This window comes from Callospermophilus lateralis, chromosome 17 (genome assembly GCF_048772815.1).
Source record: "Callospermophilus lateralis isolate mCalLat2 chromosome 17, mCalLat2.hap1, whole genome shotgun sequence".
Lineage (NCBI taxonomy): Eukaryota > Metazoa > Chordata > Mammalia > Rodentia > Sciuridae > Callospermophilus > Callospermophilus lateralis.
The window spans coordinates 72,285,478-72,309,714 of NC_135321.1; the positions used below are offsets into that span (position 1 = coordinate 72,285,478).

Here is a 24,237-nt window from a genome sequence, read left to right on the forward strand (position 1 = left end):
CTGTCTCAAAATATAAAAGGACTGGGGATATGGCTCAGTGGTTAAGCACCACTGGGTTCAATCCCCAGTATCCAAAAAAAAAAAGATGGAGATCATCCCATAGCTCTAGGTCCCATCCTCCCTTCACCTCTGAGCTCCATATTTGTCTGGGTCAATTAAAAATATATGCAGCCTTCCACAATTTGGAGTGTGACCTGTTTCTGGCCATTGAAAAAAGTTGACTTTCCGCTGCTTCCTACCTAGAGGCCCAACAGCCACACTGGGGTCATGAGGAAGAACCAGAAGAGGAGCCTAAGGTCTAGAAGGAGCCTGAGCAGCGGTCTGTAACTCTTGTTGCTCCTTGCCTACAAAGTATTTGTCAAGTTTTCATGTCACTGATAACCAAATACTTGATGCATCTGATGAACACCCTAGATGTGATAAGTTCCCAGCTGAGAGATACCTGGATGTCCTATTTCCGACTGATAGCTTTCCAACAAAGGACTGCAGCCAGGGATTGAGCTTGCATATCCTGCTTGGGCTATAGAGCAGGACATGGAAGGCTCAGGCATAGGACTTTGGGCAGTGCCCAGGTGGCCAGGCTGCTGTGGATCTGGATGCAGGGGTCAGAAACCACCAAGTTCCTTCTGGGTCTTCAGAGCCCTGGCCAGGGTTTGGCATGGGTGACAATGGCTCTAGGCTCTCCTCATGCCAAGTCCCAGCCCCACCAAGCCCTCTTCATACCCCATCAGGGTAAGGTGAGAACCAAGCTGGCAGAGGCCACATGGGGCAGTCAGGGGTGAGAGGCCTGCCCTGAAGGTGTGCCCAGGTGGCTGACCCTAGCCACTGCCGCTCTTAGTAGCTGAGAGTCACAAATGAGTATCCAGATGGCCACGGAGGGGCTGCAGAAGGTGGAAGGCAAGAGGGGTGGGGAGCAACAAGGGGCCTAGCAGGGCAGAGCTGCTGTCCAGGGGAGCTGTGGCGCTCCAGCCGCAGGAAGTACAGCACACTGCACCTCCACCACCCCCAAAGTCTGCAGCACAACCTGGGGGTACAGCTGGACTAGACCTCAGCCTGGAGCAGGAGCCACGTTCTCCCTCAGGGTAGTTGGAGCTATGAGGCTCCTCCTCTGGGAATAAGCAAAGGGGGAGCTAGCCCCCAATTGCCATCCCCCAAATAAAACCCCTAGATGTCCGTTTCCCGGGACCAGAGGGACCGCTTACCACCATGTTGCCCTGTGGTTTCCCGGAGGAGCCTATCTTGCTTCCTGCAGGGCCTGAGCACCACTTCTGCCTGAGGCCACATGGCTCTTCACTTATTGTTTTAGTCAGCTATTTTGCTGCTGTGATCAAAAGACCTACAAGAACAATTTTAAGGAGGGAAAGCTCATCTGGGGTTTCAGTGATCTCAGTGCAGACAGGGCCTGCTCCATTCCTTTGGGCCTGAGGTAAAGCAGAACATCATGGTGGGAATGTTAGACAGGAAAGCAGAGAGCTCTGCTCACCAAGAACAAAATATAGACCCCAAAGGCACACCCCCCAACACCCCACCTCCTCCAGCCACACGCTACCTGCCTACAGTGACCACCCGGTCAATATTGGGGGATTAATGTACTGATTAGGTTAAAACTCTCATAACAGTCATTTCACCTGTAAACTTTCTCACATTTTATCACACAAGAGCTTTGGGGGGACACCTCATATCTAAACCATAACTTTGGTTCAAGAAATCAGTAATTTTTATGATATCTGTTGACATCTGAGAGGTTTATGTGGCTGAAACAAATAACTCCCCGAATCTCAGGGTCTCAAACCACTAAGTTTATTTCCAGCTCACAGAACATGTCCAGCTGATGGGTAGGGACTCTGCTCAATGGTGTCACCAGAGCCCTTGGCTCGCGAAGCATGCCCCATTCCAATGCAAGTGTCCACAATCTGTGACAGAGGAGGGGGATGTTGAAGGGGCTTGCACCAGCCACAAAATGCTCTGGCCTGAAAAGAAGTCACATTCATGGGTTTTGCTCATGTCACCTCAACCAGACTGACCTCACTAAGGTACCAGGAGGTCACTCTCCAGGGGTACCAGATGGCCATGAGCAACATCATGCTGATTCAAGTCCACTGAGGCCTGATTCAGCTGTCTTCAATTTAGAGTTGGTGAGAACAATGACTTCAGAGAATGCAAAGCCGAATTATCAAAGAAACGTATGAGTCCCCCCAGAATGACGCGTTAATGGAACTGGGCACAAAGGAGACATCACTACTCTGCAGAGTATTTCCCCAATAGAGAGACTTTGGGGGGAAAGTTGGTTACCTGTCTGCTTCCTTTTTCTATTGCTATGGAGCTAATCAACCTCAAATGAGGTGGCTTAAAACAATAGCAGTGGCCCCCCACATGCTGTCTCCACCCCCCCCCCCGTCCTGGTTCTTTCTGCATATTTTCTGGGCTCAGTGAGGTGGTTCTTGCTTCTGCTTGTTTCTCACATGCCACTGCATTTGGGCAGTGGCCGGGGGTGGAATCTTCCAGAAGTGTCTTCTAGTATGTCTAGTGGGACCTTAACTGAGGCTGTCGGTGGAAACATCATGTGACCTGATCTTTCCTGCACCACAGCAGCTGAGTTTCAAGAGGAAGCATCCCAAGAGACAGGAAGTGGGTGTGCCAGTTCCTCAGGTGGGGTCCCTGACAGCGCTCTGTGGGCACAGCAATCACTAGTCTGGTCTCCCTCCCTTCCTCCAGGCCAGCACCCAGGGCTTTTCCCTTTCCTTCAGGCCTCACGGTCAATCCTTCAGCAAGTCCTCTGGCTTATCGAGATTCCCCCTAACTCGCTCCACACTTGCCCCCATCCCAAGCCCAGACCATTAAAGTGGCCTCCTGGTCTCTTTGCCTCCAGTCGAGCCCCCCAGAGCTCATTTCCACACCTCTGTTTTATCACTATTGTTTTTTATTGTAGAAAAATACACATAAATGTGCCATTTTAACCATTTTTAAACATACAGTTCAGTGACATCAAATACATTCATACTGTTACATCACCCCCATCTATCTGCAGACCTTTTCATCTTCTCAGACTGAAACACTGTCCCTCTTAAGTGTTTTTTTTTCTTTTTGAGATGGAGGTCTTACTATATTGCCCAGGCTGGCCTCGAACTCATGAGCTCAAGTGATCCTCCTGCCTCAGCCTCCTGAGTAGTTGGGACTACAGGCCTGTTCCAACACACCTGGCTGTCCTTCCTTTTTTTTTTTTTTAATATTTTTTTTTAGTTGTCAATGGACTTTTTATTTGTTTGTTTATATGTGGTGCTGGGGATCAAACCCAGGGCCTCACAGATGCCAGGCAAGGCTCTACCACAGAGCAACAACCCCAGCCCTGTCTTTCTTTTTTAAGGCTGAATAATATTCCAGCTGTATGAATGGACCACATATTATTTATCCATTCATCCACTGATGGACATCTGAACAGTTTCCGCCTTTTGGTTTTTATATATATATATAATATATAATATATTATATATAAGTACATGTTATATATTATAATATATATTATTATGTGTATCAGAAATTCGGGCTCAGGGTCTCTTGTGATATATGGACAGATGTCAGCCAGGGATGGTCCTATCTGAGGGCTTCACTGGGAGGGAGGATCCATTTCCAAGGGGATTGACTCACTCATGGAAATTGGCTGGGGGCCTCCACAGGGCTGGCTGAGCATCCTAATAACATGGCTGCTGCTTCCCTCAGAACAAGCTATCCAAAGGCACAAGGCTGACACCTCAGCACCTCTGAGACCCAGCCTTAGAAATTACACACCAAATAGTGATACCAGATTTCAAACTATACTACAGAGCAATAGTAACAAAAACAGCATGGTACTGGTACCAAAACAGGCGGGTGGACCAATGGTACAGAATAGAGGACACAGAGACCAATCCACAAAACTACAACTATCTTATATTTGATAAAGGGGCTAAAAGCATGCAATGGAGGAAGGATAGCATCTTCAATAAATAGTGCTAGGAAAACTGGAAATCCATATGCAACAAAATGAAACTGAATCCCTTTCTCTTGCCATGCACAAAAGTTAACTCAAAATGGATCAAGGAGCTTGATATCAAATCAGAGACTCTGCATCTGATAGAAGAAAAAGGTGGCTCCGATCTACATATTGTAGGGTCGGGCTCCAAATTCCTTAATAGGACACTCATAGCACAAGAGTTAATAACAAGAATCAACAAATGGGACTTACTTAAACTAAAAAGTTTTTTCTCAGCAAGAGAAACAATAAGAGAGGTAAATAGGGAGCCTACATCCTGGGAACAAATTTTTACTCCTCACACTTCAGATAGAGCCCTAATATCCAGAGTATACAAAGAACTCAAAAAATTAAACAATAAGAAAACAAATAACCCAATCAACAAATGGGCCAAGCACCTGAACAGACACTTCTCAGAGGAGGACATACAATCAATCAACAAGTACATGAAAAAATGCTCACCATCTCTAGAAGTCAGAGAAATGCAAATCAAAACCACCCTAAGATACCATCTCACTCCAGTAAGATTGGTAGCCATTATGAAGTCAAACAGCAACAAGTGCTGGCGAGGATGTGGGGAAAAGGGTACACTTGTACATTGCTGGTGGGACTGCAAATTGGTGCGGCCAATTTGGAAAGCAGTATGGAGATTCCTTGGAAAGCTGGGAATGGAACCACCATTTGACCCAGCTATTCCCCTTCTTGGACTATTCCCTGAAGACCTTAAAAGAGCGTACTATAGGGATACTGCTACATTGATGTTCATAGCAGCACAATTCACAATAGCTAGACTGTGGAACCAACCCAGATGCCCTTCAAAAGATGAATGGATAAAAATAAAATGTGGCATTTATACACAATGGAGTATTACTCTGCACTAAAAAATGACAAAATCATGGAATTTGCAGGGAAATGGATGGCATTAGAGCAGATTAAGTGAAGCTAGCCAATCCCTAAAAACAAATGCCAAATGTCTTCTTTGATATAAGGAGAACAACTAAGAACAGAGCAGGGAGGAAGAGCATGAGAAGAATATTAACATTAAACAGGGAGGAGAGGTGGGAGGGAAAGGGAGAGAGAAGGGAAATTGCATGGAAATGGAAGGAGACCCTCATTGTTATACAAAATTACATATAAGAGGAAGTGAGGGGAAAGGGGGAAAAAACAAGGGGGAGAAATGAATTACAGTAGATGGGGTAGAGAGAGAAGATGGGAGGGGAGGGGAGGGGAGGGGGGATAGTAGAGGATAGGAAAGGCAGCAGAACACAACGACACTAGTATGGCAGTATGTAAAAAAGTGGATGTGTAACCGATGTGATTCTGCAATCTGTATACGGGGTAAAAATGGGAGTTCATAACCCACTTGAATCAAATGTATGAAATATGATATGTCAAGAACTATGTAATGTTTTGAACAACTAATAATAAAAAATAATAAAAAAAAGAAATTACACACCAAGACCTCTGCCCCCTTCACTGGTCACACAGATCAGCCTGGGTCACTGTAGGAGGACACTACAGGGATGTCACCACTAGGGCTGTCTTGGAGTCAGGTGGCCCCACCAGCCACCATTTGCCTCTCTAACTGTCCTTCATAGCACTTACTAGCATGATTACTTGTGTCCTCTGGTCACAGGGGCTCTGTGGAGCAGGACTTCCTCTGCCTCCCTGGGATCTAACTCTGGGTTGGGCACATGTTTAGGAGACACTTGTTGAATGATTTAATAAATAAATGAATGGATGAATGGTGCCCCCTGGTGATGTGTGGTGTGGGAGGAGCATGTTCTTGCTTTTCCTCACCACGCACGCTGCCTTTGTGCATGGTTGTGGTTGGCTCCAGCCAAGCAGGCCTCCAGCAGCCCATGGGGGCCATGACCCCTGCCCTGGCCTGGGAACACCCTGTCTTCAGCCTCAGCCTCTCAAGAAGGCCACTCTGGCCCCATCACCCTGTCTTATAGTGTCTGTCCTCGCCTCCTGAGTAGTTGGGACTACAGGCCTATTCCAACACACCTGGCTGTCCTTCTGAGTTGTCAACATGTTATTCATGTGCATTCATTAAGCACCTCCTGCATACTAGCCATGTGGAGTGGATTCTGTAGCATGACGGCCAGTAGGGAAGCCATTTATCAGGCAGTGATAACACTCTGAAGAATGGAGACTTGGGGACACTGGAGCAGAGCCCAAGGGAGGGAGGATTTCAGACGGGGCCATAGGAAGGACATTTTGGTGGAGGGCACAACACATGCAAAGGTCTGTAAATAGCACAGGTGGCTGCTGGAAGAATAGGACGACTGCGAGCCCAGGGGACACGGTCCAACTCGGGGTCACGGCCCCTGTGGCTCCTATGTACAGACTGGCTATGGGGACAGGACAAGGCAGAGGGAACCAGTGGGGAAGTGGCTGCCACCTTCCACTGAAGAAATGGGGTGGTGGTCACAGAGGTGGGAGTGGGCTGGATGTGGGATGTACTGGGGAGGGAGGTGTTCTGTTGAAAGGGGCAGGTGAGCAGAGCCTGCAGTAAGGAGGGGGCTGGCCAGTGAAAACCAGGGAAGTGCTCCACCTGCCCAGCACAAAGCACCCGCAGAGGGCCAAGTTTCCCTGTGCAACTTCAAAACTGTGTTTACTTTCTGATCAGATAAAAAACATGTCAAGGTGACAAACTGGGCCAGGGTGTTAGGGACAGGGAATTTGTGACCCTGCCAGTTCTTTACCTGACCAAACTTTAGTTGGACTCCTTCACCTTCCCCTAGGACCACGTGTGCACTTCCTTGTTAAATCCAGGTTGAGCAAAGAAAGCTGTGGAGTCAGTTTAGCAAGAGCCCAGCAAACTCCATATCCGAACCCCCTTGATAACTGATCGGGCTCATCCCCCACCGCCATGCCCGGGTGATATCTGATTGCCCTGGCCTGCCTTTAGCAAGAATCCTGTTAGGTCAATTGGCCCATTTTCTGTTGCTCTAACTGAATACCATAGTCTGGTATTCCAAGAATACAGTTCTATTTAGTTGTGGAGCATGGTGCGGCATCTGATGAGGGTGCTCTTGCTAGGTCATGGCATGGTGGAGGGCATCACATGGTCAAACAGAGCGGGCTTGTTTTTATAACAAAGCCACTCCCTCAATAATCCATTATTCCACTGAGCCATGATGGATTCACCCATTCAGAGGGCAGAGCCCTAATCTTAATGATCACACTTGGTCCCACCTCCAAATATCTCACAATGAAGATTAACTTTCAACATGGGTTTGGATGGGGACATGCAGTTGGTTTAGCCAGAATGCCCTCCTACTCTTGGTGTCTTTAGTAATTTTTCACCCACTGTCCAGCCCCAGCCCTGCCACTGCCCCTTGACTATAAATTCCCAATTGTCCTTGCTATATTCAGTGTTGAGTCCAGTTGTGAACTGTGTGTGTGCACGCACGTATGTGTGTGTACATGCACTTGTGCACACATTACTGGGGATTGACCCCAGGAGCACTCTACCACTGAGCTCTTGATATTTTTGATTTTATATTTTTATTTTGAAACAGAGTCTCCTTAAGTTTCTGAGGGTGGCCTCTAACTTTCAATATTCATGCCTCAGCCTCCTGAATAGCTGGGAGGCCGTGCTATGGTGACCAGATTGAGCCCCGTCTATACCGAGTCTCTTTTCCCCTACTGCAATAGTCCTGAATGATTTTTCTGATAATATCCAAGGACAGGGTTTTCAGTTGCTCTCCAGGAGGTGAAGGGCAACATTACATGGCACAGAATTCTGCACAGGGTGATCTGGGTCCTCCCACCCTGTGAGACTCATAGTGCCTGAGAAGCCGCTGAGGGTTTAGGACCCCAACTCTATCAATCTGCAGGGGCTCACTTTCCACTGGGGCCCACTTAGCTGCAGCCAGCAGAAGCCAGACAGAAGGGAGGATGCCAGCATTATTCCCACTTCCACCCCCAGCCTGGAGAGTTGGGGAGAGTGCCCAGGGCCCACCCTTGGACTTTGGGACACCTGTACCCACTTGCAGCCTCTGGGGTAGGCATCAGGGCTAGTAGTCTGAAGTTTCCCTCCTCCAGCTGAGGCCTGATGTCCCTGGAGGCTTGGAGGTCACATCCTGAGTGGTACAAGGTGTAGAGTCCCTATGAGTTGGGGTGCAGTCCTTAGGCCAAATCCTATACAAAGCCTGGATTGCTGAAGCGCAGCAGCCTGCACTTGGGAGACCCCCTCCTGGCTGCTAGACCTAGGACAAGGGACTGCTCTAAGCCTTAGTTTCACTGTCCATGTGAAGGTGGGATGTTGGCCTTCCCAGAAGGCGCCAGGATTCCCTGAAAGTGGGCAGTACCTGGAGCTCCCGCTGTCCCTACCCAGTCCTGGCACTTATGACTTTGTCATTACTTCTCAGGGGTAAAATGAATGCAGAGGGCTCAGTGCTAGGTGCCACAACACAGTGTGATACATATGGCCGCATTCAACCGTGGCAACGGGGATCTGGGGTCTGTGCGGGAGAAGGTATCCCAGGTTTTCCCAGGAGTAGGCACAGGCCAGGGCACACACCTGCCCTGCGGCAGGGTCTGCACATACTGTTCCTCTGCTTGCCCCAGACTGGCACTGAGGACTGCCTCCTACCTGCCCTGAAACTGCTCTGCCTTGTGGGGAAGCTGAGCAGGGCTCTTCACCAGTTTTTGGGGAGGAGTGTGTACAGTAACCACCACAACTCTGCCCCAAAATTGGGGGTTCCTGGTGATAACTGCAACACAATCTCAGGGTTACCCTGTAAGCCCCCTTTAGAAAGAGAGACTGAAGCACAGGGGAGAACTGAGGCAGTGATGCAGGTCACATGGACCGCAGAGACCATTGTGCTGTCCCAGAAGTGAACCCTGAGCTTGGGCCCCCCTTCCTGGTCAGCTTCCAACACATCACATCAGTGTGCTCATTCGGCACAGCTGGCACAGGAAGAGAAGACAAGTAAAGCCAAATACTTGTCCGCTGTTGATGGCTCTGAGGCCCTGGTCACCACCCCCCTACATAACAGGTGTCCATTTCATAGCTGGGACAGGGCCCATTTGCATCATATGGGGTTAGGGCTTCCTGTGGTGGGCATCAGAACTGGAAAGGCCAGGCCTGTGACTGAGGGGGTAGTGGGCAGGAAGGTAAGAGAGTTGTCCAAAGCCACCCATTTTATAGGTGGGGAAATTAAGGCTCAGGCAGGTTAACTGACTTCCTTAGTGTAAGGATGTCCTTAGGCCTGAGAAGACAACTCCTATTCAAAACTCCAGTCTGAAACCTGCAGTCTCACCAGGCACCCCTAATGGAGCCCTCCAGTGTGGCCCTCAGGCACAAACAAGTCACTCCATCCCAACCTCAGAGTGAAGACTCTGGCATGTTGTCCTCGCCCCATAAGGGGGAAACTCAAGAAAATCAGGGTGGGGACCACCAGATCAGATACTTTAACCCCAGGGTAAATGGTAAATGGCATTGCTGAGAGATCTGGTGGCAGCTGATAGGGATTGAAAGGGTGGTCAAAAGTCCCAAAATTTAGTATGAATGAAGGAGCAAATGAACGTCTGTTCAGCCAGCTGACACTGATGCCCTCAGGCCAGAGAGCCTAATGAGGACCTGGACCGACACCTCAACTCTTCTCATCCTTTGCCTGATCCTCTGCTCTCCAACTCTACAGCCACATCTTGACCCTGGTGAAAACGGTGACTTTTCCCTACGATGACCCTTTCTTCAACCAGCCCAGGAGAAGCCTGCCTTGGTTCCTGACCTGATCACCACGGTCTGAGTGAGTGTGCATCTTCTGCACTTAAAGCCTAAGGCATGAAATTTTTGATTTGCAGAGGGAATGTCTGTCATGAGCTGTCGTGATTAGGTGTGTTTGCAGTGCTTAAAATCAATCTACAATTGTTTGCTGTGAATTGATGATGTCTATTGCAGTGCCTAGCATTAAGGATGGTCATGTTCTTGCTTAAGAACCTATAGAATGAAATTGTATTGAGGGACTGGACAAAGGCAGAAGTGCGTGGACATTCTTTATTTCTCCCCCTCGACTTCGTTAAGTCGCACCTATTGCCATCGCGACACCTAGTTAGGGCCAAAATGCTAGGCCAGTGTTTTCTTTTAAAGATGGGTGCCTCAATGGGAAACCACCACACCCAGGCCACACTGTTGAGTCCCAAGTCTCCCCTGGACTGGAGGAACGTCACTGTTCAAGCCCTACTTACTTTGGTTGACCTCTGGGGGCTACTGGATGCCCACTGGACTTTTGCCCCTGGACTGACCTCCTGCTTGACCTTGGGTAAATCTTGTCTTCTCTGAGTCTCAGCTTCCTCAAGTCAAAGGTAGGTGCGGTAGTCAGGGGCGGAGCTGAAAGGCAGGAGACTGGCAGCACCCAGGCCTCCAGGATCTCAACCCGGCAAGCAGGCGGGGCCGTCGGGGCGTGGCCAAAGACTCGGAGGCTCGTGGCCTGGGAGGGGCTCTTGGGCTTTGGGAGAGGCTTGTTGGGGGCGGGGCTTGGCCGAGGGGCGTGGCCAACGGGGGTCGAGATTCGGGGCTCCTCGCGGCGTCAGAAATGACGCTAGGGGAGAGGGACTCCGGGCGGCGCCCTCAGGGGCGGGCTTCGTCGAGGGGTGGGGCTCTGGTCCCGGCGGCGCCGAAGTCCAGGACCGCGAGGGCGGGTCTCGGATGAGGGGCGTGGCTTAGAAGCCAGGCGGTGCGCCGCCGGCGCTTCCTGAGCCTGGCCCATCTGGAAGGGGCGGGGCTAGGAGCTCCTCGCGGCGTCGTAGCCCAGCCCTCGAGGAGGCGGGGCAAGTCGAAGGGCGGGGTTTAGAGCTGGCGGCGACGTCGCCGTCGCATTCGGGCGGGGACTAGCGGGAAGAGGCGGGGCTTAGGGCCCGACCTGCGGGCGGCGGTCACCGGAGCCAGGGGGCCGGGCGGCGGACAGAGGGGCGAACAGCCGTGCCGGCCGCCATGACAGGTGGGCGCAGGGCCAGGCCAGCGGCAGGAGCCGAGTGACCTTGGTGGTCAGCTGTTGGCAGCCACTCGGGTGCAGCATCGCGCGTGTCGGGGGTTTCCCTGGGCTCTGCGCGGTGGGGCGGTGGGCGCCGGGGGTCTTCAGGCACAGAGGGCGGGGCGCCAGGTTCGGACCCAGGAGGCAGAGATCACAGGTGAGCGCGGGCGCAGTGCGTGCCACGGTCGGGCTCTGCCGCTGCATCTGTGGGTTGGAGAGGCGTCCCGGGATGGGATTGGGTCTGGAAGTAGGAAGTGGTACTCACTGCGGGGCCGCAGTGATTTGGGCAAGGAGATAACCTGGGCACTGTGTGGTACTCTTGGGACTCGAGCACTTCCTGCTCCCTCGGGTTCCAGCCGCACCCCTTTACCCCGGACAGGCTGGGGGAAATCGGAGACACCAGCTGGACTCTCCTCAAGACATTTGTGCTCCAGACTTAGTGGCTCCAACCTGCCTCCCCCATTCCCCAGGGTCTCTCTGGTTGGGGGAGCCACACACCTTCTTTCTCATCTCCTGCTCTATGGACTTTTCCCTGTGAAAGAGGTTCCCGGGAGTGATGGGCCAGTGAGGGACCCCATGGCAGAGCAGTTGGAGGAATATGGGAGCTCCCAGATGCTACACCTTGTTCCTAAGAGTCTCACTTTTCTGCCACATGAGGTGACCCAGGGGGTCAGAGTGGCTCCAGAAGTCTTCACTCCCCTCCTCTGCACTCATTGGAGTCTGGGCCTGAGTCCTGCACAAAAATAGGGACTCATGAGCTGGAACCTAGTAACTTCCAGGATACCAGGCCAGAGGAGATCCCAGCTGCCACCTGCTCCCTTTTGTCATTGCCACACACCCTTCTTATTTGTGGTTGCCATTTCTGAGTACCTAGTATGTACTGGGTCCTGCATGGTCACTTCCTGGGGAATGTTATGTCTGTATATGATCGAGGAAACAAAGTGGCAGAGGCTGAGTGAGAGCCCTGGGCCCAGCGCCTTCAGTGCCCAGCTCCTTTAGCAAGTTCATCAGGATGCCTGAGACACACAGCTTGCAGCTGTGTTGGCCTTTAAGGGCTATGATAGGGGCTGGGCTCGCTGAATATAGAGGTAGCTCACTCCAAGGGGAACAGGGGGCCAGAGAAGGCTTCTTGATGAAGGGGTCCTCCAACTGAGAGGCCACAGCCAGGTCCTCCAGACTGTGGAAACAGTGCACCCTTTCTTCCTACCATCTCCTTGCTAGACCTCTAGACAGTTCTCACTCCAGCAAGCACACATGAGCAGGTGTCCGGAGAACACTGAAGACGGTGTCTGCCAGGGCAGGTGTTCAGCTGAAGTTCCCCAACTCGTGGTGTGCTGTGGAGTTAGCTTAGTTAAACTGGATGCTGGGACAAGAGGGGCTTCTGGAAGAGATTTGGGAAGACGGTTGATGCCTAAGGGTCTGGACCTGAGTAGGGTGGGGCTAGAGGAACTCAGGAGGACAATAGGCTGGGTACCAGTTAACTAATTGTTCTCAACCCTGGCATGGTTGTGGGCTCTTGGCCCAAGCAGGCGGGCTCTGGGGCCTGTTGGGGTCTGATGAGAACTGCCCTAGGGCCCTAGATGCCAGGCTGAGGGCTTTGGTCTGGGATGAGGAGAAAGAATTCAGACTGGGGTGACCAGAGTGGCATCCATTTGCTTGACATCAGCTGGGCAGGAAGGCCAGGGCATGGGTGGGTCTTGGCAGAAGTATGTGTGGGTTTTTCACAGGGCAATCCATTTTCCTTTATCCTATGAAAACAGTCTTGACCTTGTTTACCAGGGCCTGGCTCCGAGGTGGGGGCCCTGCTTGTGTCTTTTGGTGCTTCCCAGTGGCTGTGTATGTGTGGTTTGCATGCATAGCTCACAAGAACCACAGGAAGCCCAGCCTGGAGCCATGTAGCCAGCCCCAGCCCCTGGGCTGTGCTGCCCGTGCCAGGTGACTCAGGGCTTCTGTGACTCATGGCTTGTGGGCAGCAGAAGCCCTGCTAGGGTAGCGGCTTGCAGGGTGGGAGGAGGCTGCTAGAGGATGCTGACCATTGTTCACCAACAGACCTCACCCGTGGGCCTTGGACCAGTACCCATTTATTCCAGAACTCCTTAGTGAGCGCACACTATGCTTGGCTTTGTGTACATGGCATAGTGCACCTTGGGGAGACAGCACTGGATAGGCAGCCTGGGGCTTGCTCCTGTCTGGCAGGGAGCAGACCCATATAGCCAGTTACATCATTGATTTGTATGTTAATGAGACAGGCAGAACATCTGGACACCAAGAGGAGGCCCCAGTGCAATGCAACTGTACCCAGGTCCTGACCTTGCAATTGTTACTTCCCAGCTGACTGGAGTCTTGAGCAGATACCTTATCTGCTTTCTGTGCCTCAGTTTCTCTGAGAACATGAGCAGGGTTGTGTAGAGCTGGTGGAAGGACGGAGGGTATGGTTCACCCCGCAGGGGGTTGCTCCATGCAACTAGTTCATCTTCGCTCTGCAATGAGAGAGGAGGCCAGACTACCCAGTACACCTGGCCACATGACTTTGGTAGGTCACTGGGTGACCCCGTGCTTAGGGCGACCCCTCACTGTGGCTGGGCTGTTGGTGATCCATCTTCCACGCAAGATGTTGGGCCAGCCAGTGTTCCTAGTCCCCAATTGCCTCCGGTGTGGCCATGGTGATGGCTTAGGCAAATGATGGCATGGCTGATGTGCCAAAGCATGGGACTGGCAGAGGCAATGGCTGTGAACCAGAGCAGCTTCCTTCCCCAGAATTGAAACTAGAGAAGGGGCCCACTTTTTCCAACACGATGACCCTATTTTATAAAAGGTCAACCTTACAGAAGTATAATCTTATTAGTAAATGCAGTAGTTTTTAGTGGGTAGTTGGATAAGTTTTGACAAATGTCCATAACTATCAGCCTGTACAGAATCAAGACAGCTCATTTGTCATTCTGATCTTTTGTGCTCCTTCTTAGATAATCTCCCCCTAAATTAGGGGTTGATCTGCTTTCTGTGACTCCCATTTTTTCTTTAAAATTTCTCTTTATGGTTTTGAGGAACTGTTATGCTGTTTCACACAGTGGCTGCACTATTTTGCATTTTTACCTGCAGTGAAGTAGAACTTGAACTTCTTCACAGCTTCCCCAACACTAGTTCTTTTAATATTTAGCTATGAGTATGTATGGAGTGCTATTTTAGCATAGTTTTGATTTGCATTTTCCTAACAATTAGTAATGTTAAGCATTTTTATTTGCTTATTGTACATCTCACAGTGTCTGCTCAATTCTTTTGTGTGTGTGTGTGCGCGCGCGCACGCGCGCATATGTTAGTTATTGGGGATTGAAGCCAGGGGTACTGAGCTACATCCACAATCCTTTTTTATTTTGAGACAGGATCTAAGTTGCAGAGACTGGCTTCAAACTTGCAGTCTTCCCCCTGAGCAGCTGGGCCCAGCTTAATCTGTGCCTTTTGATTAGAGAGATTAACCTATTTACATTTACATTTAAAGTAACTGCTGATAAGGAATGACCTATTTCTGCCATTTTGCTCCTTGTTTTCTGTATGTTTTATAACTTTTTTGGACCCTCGATTCCTCCATTATTGCTTTTGTGTTTAGTTCATTTTTTTTTGTTGTAACACATTTTTTATTCCCTTATTACTTTTTTAATTTTTGGTGTAGTAGTAGATGGACAGAATGCCTTTATTTTATTTGTCTTTATGTGGTGATAAGGATCGAACCCAGTGCCTCACACATGTTAGCCAAGTGCTCTGCCCCTGAGCTACAGCACCAGCCTCGCTTATTTCCTTTTGTGTACGTTCCAGATACACACAGAAACATGAAGATTACATATAATATCCTCAAGTTAAGTGGCCATAGTCCCCACAGGGATCCTGTGCCTGCCCACCTCCCACCACTCCTCAGCTTTAAAGACCTGTCCTTCTATGAAGCGTTTTTTTTTTTTTTTTTAAGGAAACACTTGCAAATGTTTATTAATTGTTTGTGACAGATGCAGGATAAATGAAGGATGGGAGTTTGCAGCATGAAGCATGTGTTGAACAGGAAACAGACTGAGGGCCACTTGTCCAGACAGACAACTTAGTAGTGGGGCAAAGCAGAGAAGAGATGGCCATAGTGATACCCCTGTATGTGTGTGTGTAAATGCAGAGAAAAAAGTCTGTAATTAAACATCTATGTCTTTGGTAGGCCCTCCTGGAGCAGAGGAAAGGTAGTGCTGTTCAATGAAGAGAATATCTAACAATATTTGTTTTTGAAAATAGGCACATGGATACACACAGACAGATATATACATTAGGTATATGTCTTGCCCAACAAATTTTAATATCTAACAGATTTCTGGGCATATAGCAAGAAAAATTCTAACAGAATACATAACATATAGTAAAAATAAATGATGCTTAAATTTTTAATGTTATGAATTCTTCCTTTAACTTGCTTATACACCTGAAGGTCAGAAGTTCAGAGTCATGCCCATGACTATAAAAAAGGTCACCACGTTTTGCTTCTCATCATGGGAAGGTCACATCCCTGAAACTGAGGGGAAAAGACAGAAGAAAAAGAAGTGACAGTGAGTTACCACTGCTAACTCTTCCTCCTGACCTGCAGAACGCACACACTTCTGTGTTGCCCAAGGTCGGGACCTCTACTCCTCCAAGTGAGCCCTCTGTTTAGGCTACAGGGACTCCCTCACCTGTCCTGTTCTATGAATTCTTAGGCTATAAGAAGATATAGCCTGCATGTTGGGAGCTGACCTGGGATTTGGGAGCCTATGGCATCCTGGATAGGAAAGGTCCTCAGATACACAAGAGTAGGGAGTAGAAAAGTGTGGGAAATCTTAGCCTCAATGCTGCACTCCAAGGGATTATGGGAAGTGAATGAGTTTGGAGAACAAGTGACCAGATAAGAACAAAACAGCATATTTGCAGGGGCATGGAAGATGTGTCAAAGGGTCATTTACAGAGTCAGTCTTCTTCCTCAGGGTCGCTGATCTCTTCATATGCCACGAGATACTTCCTTTCCCGCAACCTGTTGCTCCAGATATTCACATTCTTCTTCCTGGGTCCTGACACCTTCTTACTTTGCTTCCCAGAAGTACTTGCTTTTCCTACTGGGTATAGTTGTCTCTGAGCCTGTTCTGAGCCAACTGCTTTTGGCACTCCCTTCGGATCATTTTCTTCTGTTGCTGGCTTCTTGGGCATCTCCTTGCGTTTTCTCTGTCGTATGCCAGAAGCACTTTTAGGCAATTCATCCTGACTCCCACGGTTGCGACATTCATGAGAATCATCGCTCTGGGATTCTATGATCTGTACGTTAGAACTCATGAAAGCAGGAAGGGTGGCTCTGAGACCTCAGAGACGAAGCGATGGTGAAGGGCTGAAGCGTTTTTTTTCTGTTGTTGTTATGAGTTCATTTCAGTTATATATAATATTATGGGATGTAATTTGCTCCAATTCATCCCCTTTTCCTCTCTTCCCTCCCCTGTTCCTTTTCCTTTACTCTACTGATCTTTCTTTTATTTATTTTAATTAGTGTTTTAATTAGTGCCTTTATGGATATACATAAAGGTGAGATTCACTGAAGTGTATTCATATATGGAACATAATATAGTTTGATCAAGTTCTTAATGGAGAAGACAGTAGAAAAATGATGATTTAAAAAAGATTCTGTAAGAGAAGAGACAAAGCATCCCAGCTCCCTGGGCGGGCTTGTTGTTGGTGGAAGCTTCTCAAGGCCTTCTAGACATGCTCTGTGCCAGGGTGAGGCCAGCACAGGCCCCTGAGCCCTGCATTTCTGTGTCTGCGTGGCAGGGGAGCTGCATAGCCCCTGGGCCTTCTCTGAGCTGCCTGCAGCCTCCCTGGACCCAGACTAGTTCCAGATGGCCCCATGGAAAGTGGCTTTTTCATTTCTCTGAGTTTATTTCCTATGATAAGCCCTTGGGCATAGAAAGGGGGCAGAAAATGCAGCCCCTCCAGGGTTCCCGCTGTGCTCGCCCCCGTCCATCTCTGGCAAGCCATGTTGGTGGGCAGAGCACAGCTCTCCTGCACTTGATGCCCGCTGTGCAGCGGGGGGGACCTGTGAACCTGCAGGTGTGTCCCCTAGAGCGTGTTGCCTTCCCAGTGGGTGTGGGGCATCCTACGACCAGAACTAAGGGCGCTGTCTTTGGACCCCATGGAGCTGCACTGGCTCATGTCCTGTGCTACCTGCATCTGTTTCAGATCAGACCTACTGTGACCGCCTGGTGCAGGACACGCCTTTCCTGACAGTCCAAGGGCGCCTGAGTGAGCAGCAGGTGGACAGGATTATCCTTCAGCTGAATCGCTACTACCCACAGATCCTCACCAACAAGGAGGCCGAAAAGGTGCTGAGGAGGTGAGGGTGGGGGTACCCAAGATACCTCTTGATCCCCTTCCTTTCCAGACTGGGGGGAGCAGGCACTGTGGTCATCTTCTCAGGGGATGACACACCAAATGTTTCAGGGTAGCTCACGGTGACACCCCTGGGTCCAGGCACTAGAGCTGCCCAAGTCGAAACTCTGTGGAGTGACCCCAACAGACCCAGAACATCAACCTGTCTCTTCCTATGTCCTTACATCTGCTGCCCCTCCCAGAGTTGTGGAGGGGCTACAGGAGGTGACAATGACAATATACAATAGCAGACGAGAGCAGGAGATCGGAAAGTAGAGCAGAGAGGGGCTGAGGAGGGAGGGATGGAAAGTTCCCGCTTGTGTCGCCCTGGAGCCCCACAGCCGCTCCTCACTGCATTTCCAAAGGATGAAAGGAGGCGAAGACTTGCTTCCTTGCCTGTGTGGGGCTGGAAGCCCGGCCTCTCAGAGGTGGGCAGCGAGGCTCCAGGCCAACAGGTGCTGGCCTGCCTCACAGCCAGGCTCACTCTCCCTGTTCTGCAATGCTGAGGGAGGTTGGTCCCACTGGGACCTTAGCTTCCCATCTGGGAAGTGGGCATGAAGCCTTGGGTACTGACAGGCTATGGGGGGACTGGCTCATATGTGTCAGGAAAGTAGTTCCTGGGTGCCCTCCATCCAGAAGGGTTCCTGCAAGTAGCCACCACCATCACCCTTTTACAGAAAAGGCTGCTGCGGCCCAAGAAGCTGTCACATGCCCTGGGTCATCCATCACAGGAGGTGAGGTCACACCCTGGCTTTCTCAGAGCTGTAGATGCCACACTGGCTGCACTGAATGTGACATTTGAGATGCAGTTCCTGAGCTCTGTCCCAGGAGGTCTAATCCTGTCCAACTCCTATGGGGCTAAGGGCCACTAAAGGGTGCCCCAGGGCTCAGGGACACTGGATGAGAGAGTTGAGCATGCCCTGACCCAAGCCCCAGCTCCTCCCTAAATGCCCGTTCCCTGGCAGCAGTCACCAGGACTGGAGGGCTGGGCAGCTGGTGCCAGAGACCCACAAGATCTTTGGAGTTCAGGTCCTGCCCGTGGCCTCACCACTGGGTGACCCTGAATGAGTCCCTTCCCAACTTGGAGCTGTAGTTCTCACTTGGTGTGAGAGTCACAGTGCCACTTACAAGGCTGCCCTGAGCGGGGGGCTCTCCTGGAACAGGCAGGATTGGTCAGGACAGAGCTAGACCCAACGTGGGCTGCTGCAGACTCAGGTGCTGCTCTATTTTAAAAGTCACAGAAGGATTTAAAATGATCAACTCAAATGCATCTCAGGCCGTAACTAAAAGTCTAATTCATACCCATCTTTAAAATTTTGAAAGCTTTTAGGTGTTTTCACAGTGGAAAGGGGAACCACTCTACACCACACTCCTGTTGGCTCTTGTCACGCTGTGGTGGTTCCCTATAGCCATGTACGTCACCACCAGGGGGAAGCATCAGGCCACAGCCTCCTGGTCCCTGTCCAAGCCCTCTGTCCACTGACCTTTATAACCACATGTTCACCCATTACGCTCGTCAGAAGAGCCCATTCATTTCTCAACTCATTTTTAAATACTGGAAGCTTGTTCTCAGGGACTGCAAATTCGCAGAAGTTGCACTTATGCCATGACTTCATTGATACCCTGTAACGATCTTTCCATGTGGGTTCACTATTCCCTTTTTATAAATAAAGAAACCAAGACTGAGAGGGTTGAAGAAACCTGCTGTAGTCCCACAGGAAGCCACACTGCGTCCCACCAGTGGCTGCAGGATACTGTCCTCTGCCTGTGCTTTTCCCCAGAATGTTTTCCCCCCACTACCCACCCAAAGAGTAAGGATTGGCAGCAGTGCCCATGCTGTGGCATTGTCAGGGCCACGTGATGTGGCTAAGAGGCCATGGGTATTGCAGGCACTGCCATCTGTGGGTGGACCCTGCTGCTGGGGGCTCTGACCCACCTTCACCCCTTCCAGCCTGCTCTTTCTTCCTTTCCCAGTTTCGGAACCCCAAAGTGTCCCTGCGCCTACGACTTTGTGACCTCCTGAGCCATCTGCAGCGGAGCGGGGAGCGGGACTGCCAGGAGTTCTACCGAGCCCTGTACATCCACGCCCAGCCCCTGCACAGCTGCCTGCCCAGCCGCCACGTGCTGCGTAAGTCCCCCCCACTAACGCTCCACGAGGGCCGGGCAGGACATCCTGGCTGGCTGCTGATGGCGTGCACAGCATCAGGGCCATCTGAGTCTGCGGCGGCCCAGGCCTGGGCATCCCTCCTTCCTGCACCTCCACCTTGGGAGAGTGTCACCCCAGCAGGGATCTCTCTGCCTGTCTATTCCTGTCTTCCTGCTCCCCTCTCTCCCTCTGTCTCCCCACTTCTCCTTCTCTGCCTCTTCTCTCTCCTCCTATCTCCAGGGCTCTGTTTCTCTCTTTCTCTCCCCACTCTCCTCCTTCAGTCTATCCCTCCTTCTCAGGTCAGTTTTCAGAGGCCAGCCTCCCCTACATCTGCTCCTCCTTCCTTTCCTAACTTCACTCACCACGGGTCTCTCCTGTCCGCACTGATGGCAGCCCTGTCCTATGGCTGCATGGTGTTCCCAGGCCATCCCTTCTTGGAGTGACCTGATTCATGGCAGACACTGACATCGTCACCTTCTGCCACAGCTTGCCTGAGCGTGCGGGGGTTTCTATAGGGCATCCGCAGGCATGGATGGCCAGTTAGGGCTTGCGCATTTTGATTTAGAGAGTTTTGCCTCCTCAGGCCCTGGGAGGCATGCAAGTCCCAAGGGTCTGGGGTCCTCTGAGCTTCTGGGGCCAGGGAGGGTACAACAACGCTGGAATGGTGGCTCCATTCTGAGGCCACTGTGCTTGGGGCTGGAGGAGGAGGGGCTGCCGCCCCCAACCAGAGTGATGACGTGACTCAGCCCAAGCTGCTCAGGCCTGTGTCTTTGATCCCTAGAGGCCTACCTAGACCTCACAGGTTCCACGCTATGGACACTTGAGGGCAGAGTACGCAGCCCTCTCACCCCAGCCACACGTGTTCCTGGGGTCCTCAGAATGAGGCTAGGGCCCGTGCCATTGCAGAAAGTAAAGCACCTTCTGTGGCTCCTAGAAGCCCCCAGGGCCTGCCCAGCAGACAGGCTTCCTGGAAAGAACCAAGGAGGGGCCTGGGGAGAAGCCCCAGCCCAGCTGCCCCTAGTAAGACAGTCTCCACCTGCCAGTAGCTGGCTGAACGATGGATGCTGCATTTGGTGTCTTGTGGCCAACAACAATGATGTCACAGTAACTGACCAAAGAAGACCCCAAACCACAGGGCTCCCTGAGGGGGCTGACTTGCCAAGTCCTGGCCTGGCCAGAGCCACACAGCACTGTGTGGCCATGGGAGGGCCTAGTGGCCTCAGGAGGTGGCATTGCCTTGCATTTCCCATGAGGTGACCACCCTGTGCTCGGGCTCGGCCCGTGACTAACTGCTCTGTGGTTTTTGTTTCCAGAAAACTCAGATTGCACAGGGCTCGACTGGAGCAGCGAGAGCCATGGGCTGAGTGACAGGGGTAACGCCCCCTCCCCCTCTTTCTTTCTCTCTCCTCCCACCCTCAGGGCTCCGGCTCTGCCCAGGGGCTGCTCCATCCCACGTCGGGCTCCATTCCTGGCTTTCTTTCGGTAGACAGGCCCCCTGAGCTGCTCTGGCTCGGGGCAGGGGCCTGTTCACACTTGTTTCTCCCCAGGACCCATGAGCTTCCTGGCTGGCCTTGGCTTGGCCGCTGGACTGGCCCTCTTCCTCTACTGCTGCCCTCCAGGTGGGTACAGGTTGGCCCTCAAGAGACCCCAGGAGAGCAGAGCTGCATCCCAGGCCTGCCTGTGCTCAGCCACTGACCAAGAGCCGGCCCTGAGGCCCGTCCAGCGGGAGCCTCTGGCCTCTTCCTGCCTCAGTTTCCCCACCTGTGCAGTGACATGGTTTCAGGACCACCTGGCAGGGCTCATAAGGGATTGAGTGTGTGGAGCCACCCCCCCCACCAGCCCTTGGTGGCTCCTGCTTCCCCCCAGCATCAGAGAATGAGGAGCCTTGGAAGGAGGGGGCAGCTGCAAAGCCCTGCCACACCTGTGAGCTCAAGCCATGTGGAGCCCTTGAGCAGGCCACCTTCCCCAGAGCCTCGTCTTTCTGCCCATGGTGTCACAGGCCTGGAGAGCAGGCAGGAGACCCCTGAGGGCCAACAACTGCCATGCAGTGCAGACGGCTCTGCCTCCTCTTTTCTGTGATGCCTGAATTTGTCGTCCCAGGAAAGGTGTGGGGCCCAGGTGCACATCCCCAGAGCCCTCACACGGAAGGCCTGTGGGTCTCCTAGGGAGCCCTGGGCTCCAGGGTCTGCCTAGATTCTTGTCTGTGAACTCAAACACCCAGACTGTGAATGAGAGGAAGTGACAGAGTGGGAGGGAGTGACGGTGACTCCAGTTCTCTGTGACCTGGCCTGGTAGAACAGAGTCCCCTTCACGACTGGCTCTTACATTTTTCCTTTCCGTGTCTTCCAGACCCCAAAGTGTCGCCAGGGGCCCGGCGGATCCTTGGCTTCTCACCTGTCATCATCGACAGGCATGTCAGCCGCTACCTGCTGGCCTTCCTGGCAGATGACTTCAGGGCGTTGTGACAGACCCAGACCTAGAGGATCTTGTCCTCGGCTCAACCAAAGAATCCCATGGCTGCCCACCCCGGGGCCAGCACTTCTTTTTCTAAATGCTATTTTTCATTATTTATAATTTCTATATGAAGAACCTTTATCCCACAAGGTGCTTGATGATATTAAACGTTCAAGTCTGCTCAAGCTGTCTCTCTCCCTCATCTCAGGATTTCCTACATGATTCTGACCGTACCTGCTCCAGTAGGAGGGTGCTCCTCGTACCTGAGTCCAGCCCAGGCCCAGGGCAAGGTGCCCCCCACCGAGGCTCACCATGTCAGATGTCCTCTGATGCTGTGCCCCACACTGTCCCCACTCTGGCTCCACCTCTGAGCCTTTCTGACTCTTCCTGCCTAGTACCCTTGGTAGTACCCATATCTGGTCTCTGTCCAGCCCCATGGGCCTAGGTGGGGAAGGTGGACTTGGGCCGCTGGCCTGGCAGCTCTGCTGCTGATGCTGAATCCCAGGCCTGGCCACCATGGGTTGGGGGTAGCAGTGGGCTCTGTAGGCCTGCAGTGGGGGTCTCAGCTGTTCTGAGCATTCACATGTGTTAAGTCTGATTCTTCCAACAAACCTGGAAGGTAGGGGCCATTCTCCCCACTTTCCTAATGAGGACACTGAGGCCCAGAAAAAGTGTTACTCAGGTTGTAAAGGGGGAAAGAGGATATTCGGCCAGGTCTGAGCTCAAGTCCACCTTGTCCCTGTCCTCTCCTATAATTGTCCAAGGAAACACCCTGCATCCACTCTCCTTGCCAGGTCCTCTCCCTTGGCCTCTTGGACACTATCTAGCCACCAGAGCCGTAGCTCCTTCACACCCCAGGCCAGCCACTATCACCTGGGAACAGAGGTTCCAACAGAGTTAGAACCCTCAAGCCCACCCATCCATCATTAGGGTGAATGAGGAGTCGGTGCTGCCAAGCATGGGTTGGGCAGGTGCAGGGACCAGGCTTCAGCCGTGTCCGAATCATCTGTGGTCACACCTATGGCAGGGAACCACCCTGCCCACGGGAAGAAAGCTAGACTTTGGGAACAAAGCAGTCCACAGGACCTTTTAGATCTTTAAGAAATGAAAAAGGCCACTATGCATCTGAGGTCCTGGGGACTGGCTTCTCATGCCCTGCCCTGGGCCTGGTATTTGGCCACAGCCAGCCTTTCAGGTGTCCTGAGACTGGGGCCCCTGTGCCTCTGGAACAGGGTCTGCTCCTGCGCCTGATGGGACTGCCCATCTTGTTTCCACCGCCGGCCTCAGCCTCAGGACCTACCCTGGAAGTATCCTTGTGGACACCACGAGGGTGAACACAAACCAGGGGCCTGGTGCTCTGCCTTGTTTCCATCAGCAGACACCCGCCCCCCCCCCGCAGGGCCTCTTGCCTTAGGCAGTGTGAGCCACATTGACAGGCATCTCCTCTGAGGGATCCCCAAGGCTGAGGCCAGTGGACATCCCCTGACCCTCAACTGCAACTCCATCCTGTTACAAGTGGGGGTATCAGCTGGGGTATCAATGTCCCTCGGTTGGGACATTGCTGCCCTCACTATGCAGAAGAGAAAGCTGAAGCCCAGAGCCAAGTCACACAGCAGCCAAGAGGCCAGCATGGGGGCACCTCTTGCGCCCTCTGCCCACACCACTGCCTCTCACCACTGCACGCTCACCACTGCACGCTCATACACCCAAGTACACACACGTGCACAGTAGTTATGCACATACATGTGTATGCACACATGTGTCCTCACATATTGCACAAGTGTACACACTCCTTAATGTCTATACACACGTGCATGTGAACACAGATGCATGCAAGGCCCTGGCTGCGGGGCCTGAGCCAGGGCCCCTGATGGTTTCACCTGATTGCCTCTCCCTGCCGGCCCTCCCCACCAGCCTGTTTTGGGGAAACAATAACATCTGTCAGCACACAGAATCATCGTGAGTGTGCATTTTCCACAGGGGGTTTCCAGAGGCACGTGGAAGGGGCCATGGCCGGCCTTAACTCTGGGATGACGCCACAAGTGGACACATGGGCACAGGGCCAGGCTCCTTTGGGAGAGGGGGTGCTCACGACTCAGGGTCACAAAGCCCGAGAGAGTGGCAAACGGGATTTGTGGGCGGTGCTCCCAGATGCCTCTCTGCCAACTCCTGTGCTCATTCAAGAGAACTGAGGGAGGGTAAAGGAAAGCCACACCCACAGGGCTTCC

General features: G+C 51.9%; 1 protein-coding gene across 4 annotated transcripts; it reads left to right on the forward strand.

The window, feature by feature from the left end:
• The first annotated feature begins 10,861 nt into the window (after positions 1 to 10,861).
• On the forward strand, positions 10,862 to 22,189 carry Card19 (caspase recruitment domain family member 19). Of its 4 annotated transcripts, XM_076837373.2 has the most exons (7): positions 10,862 to 10,965; positions 17,221 to 17,363; positions 18,087 to 18,143; positions 19,384 to 19,537; positions 20,869 to 20,928; positions 21,103 to 21,174; positions 21,905 to 22,189. In XM_076837373.2, the coding sequence occupies exons 1-7, from the start codon at positions 10,959 to 10,961 to the stop codon at positions 22,018 to 22,020; spliced, it is 609 nt and encodes a 202-aa protein (XP_076693488.1). In that variant the 5' UTR covers positions 10,862 to 10,958; the 3' UTR covers positions 22,021 to 22,189. The 4 variants fall into 4 exon arrangements, with proteins under 4 accessions (XP_076693488.1, XP_076693491.1, XP_076693490.1 ...); XM_076837376.2 differs by lacking the exon at positions 20,869 to 20,928; XM_076837375.2 differs by lacking the exon at positions 18,087 to 18,143.
• Positions 22,190 to 24,237: the final 2,048 nt, after the last annotated feature.

Coding starts and splice junctions, on each gene's coding strand:
- Card19 (XM_076837373.2), top strand. Junction 20,929..21,102: donor CCATGGGCTGAGTGACAGGG/GTAACGCCCCCT, acceptor GTTTCTCCCCAG/GACCCATGAGCTTCCTGGCT. Junction 21,175..21,904: donor CCTCTACTGCTGCCCTCCAG/GTGGGTACAGGT, acceptor CGTGTCTTCCAG/ACCCCAAAGTGTCGCCAGGG.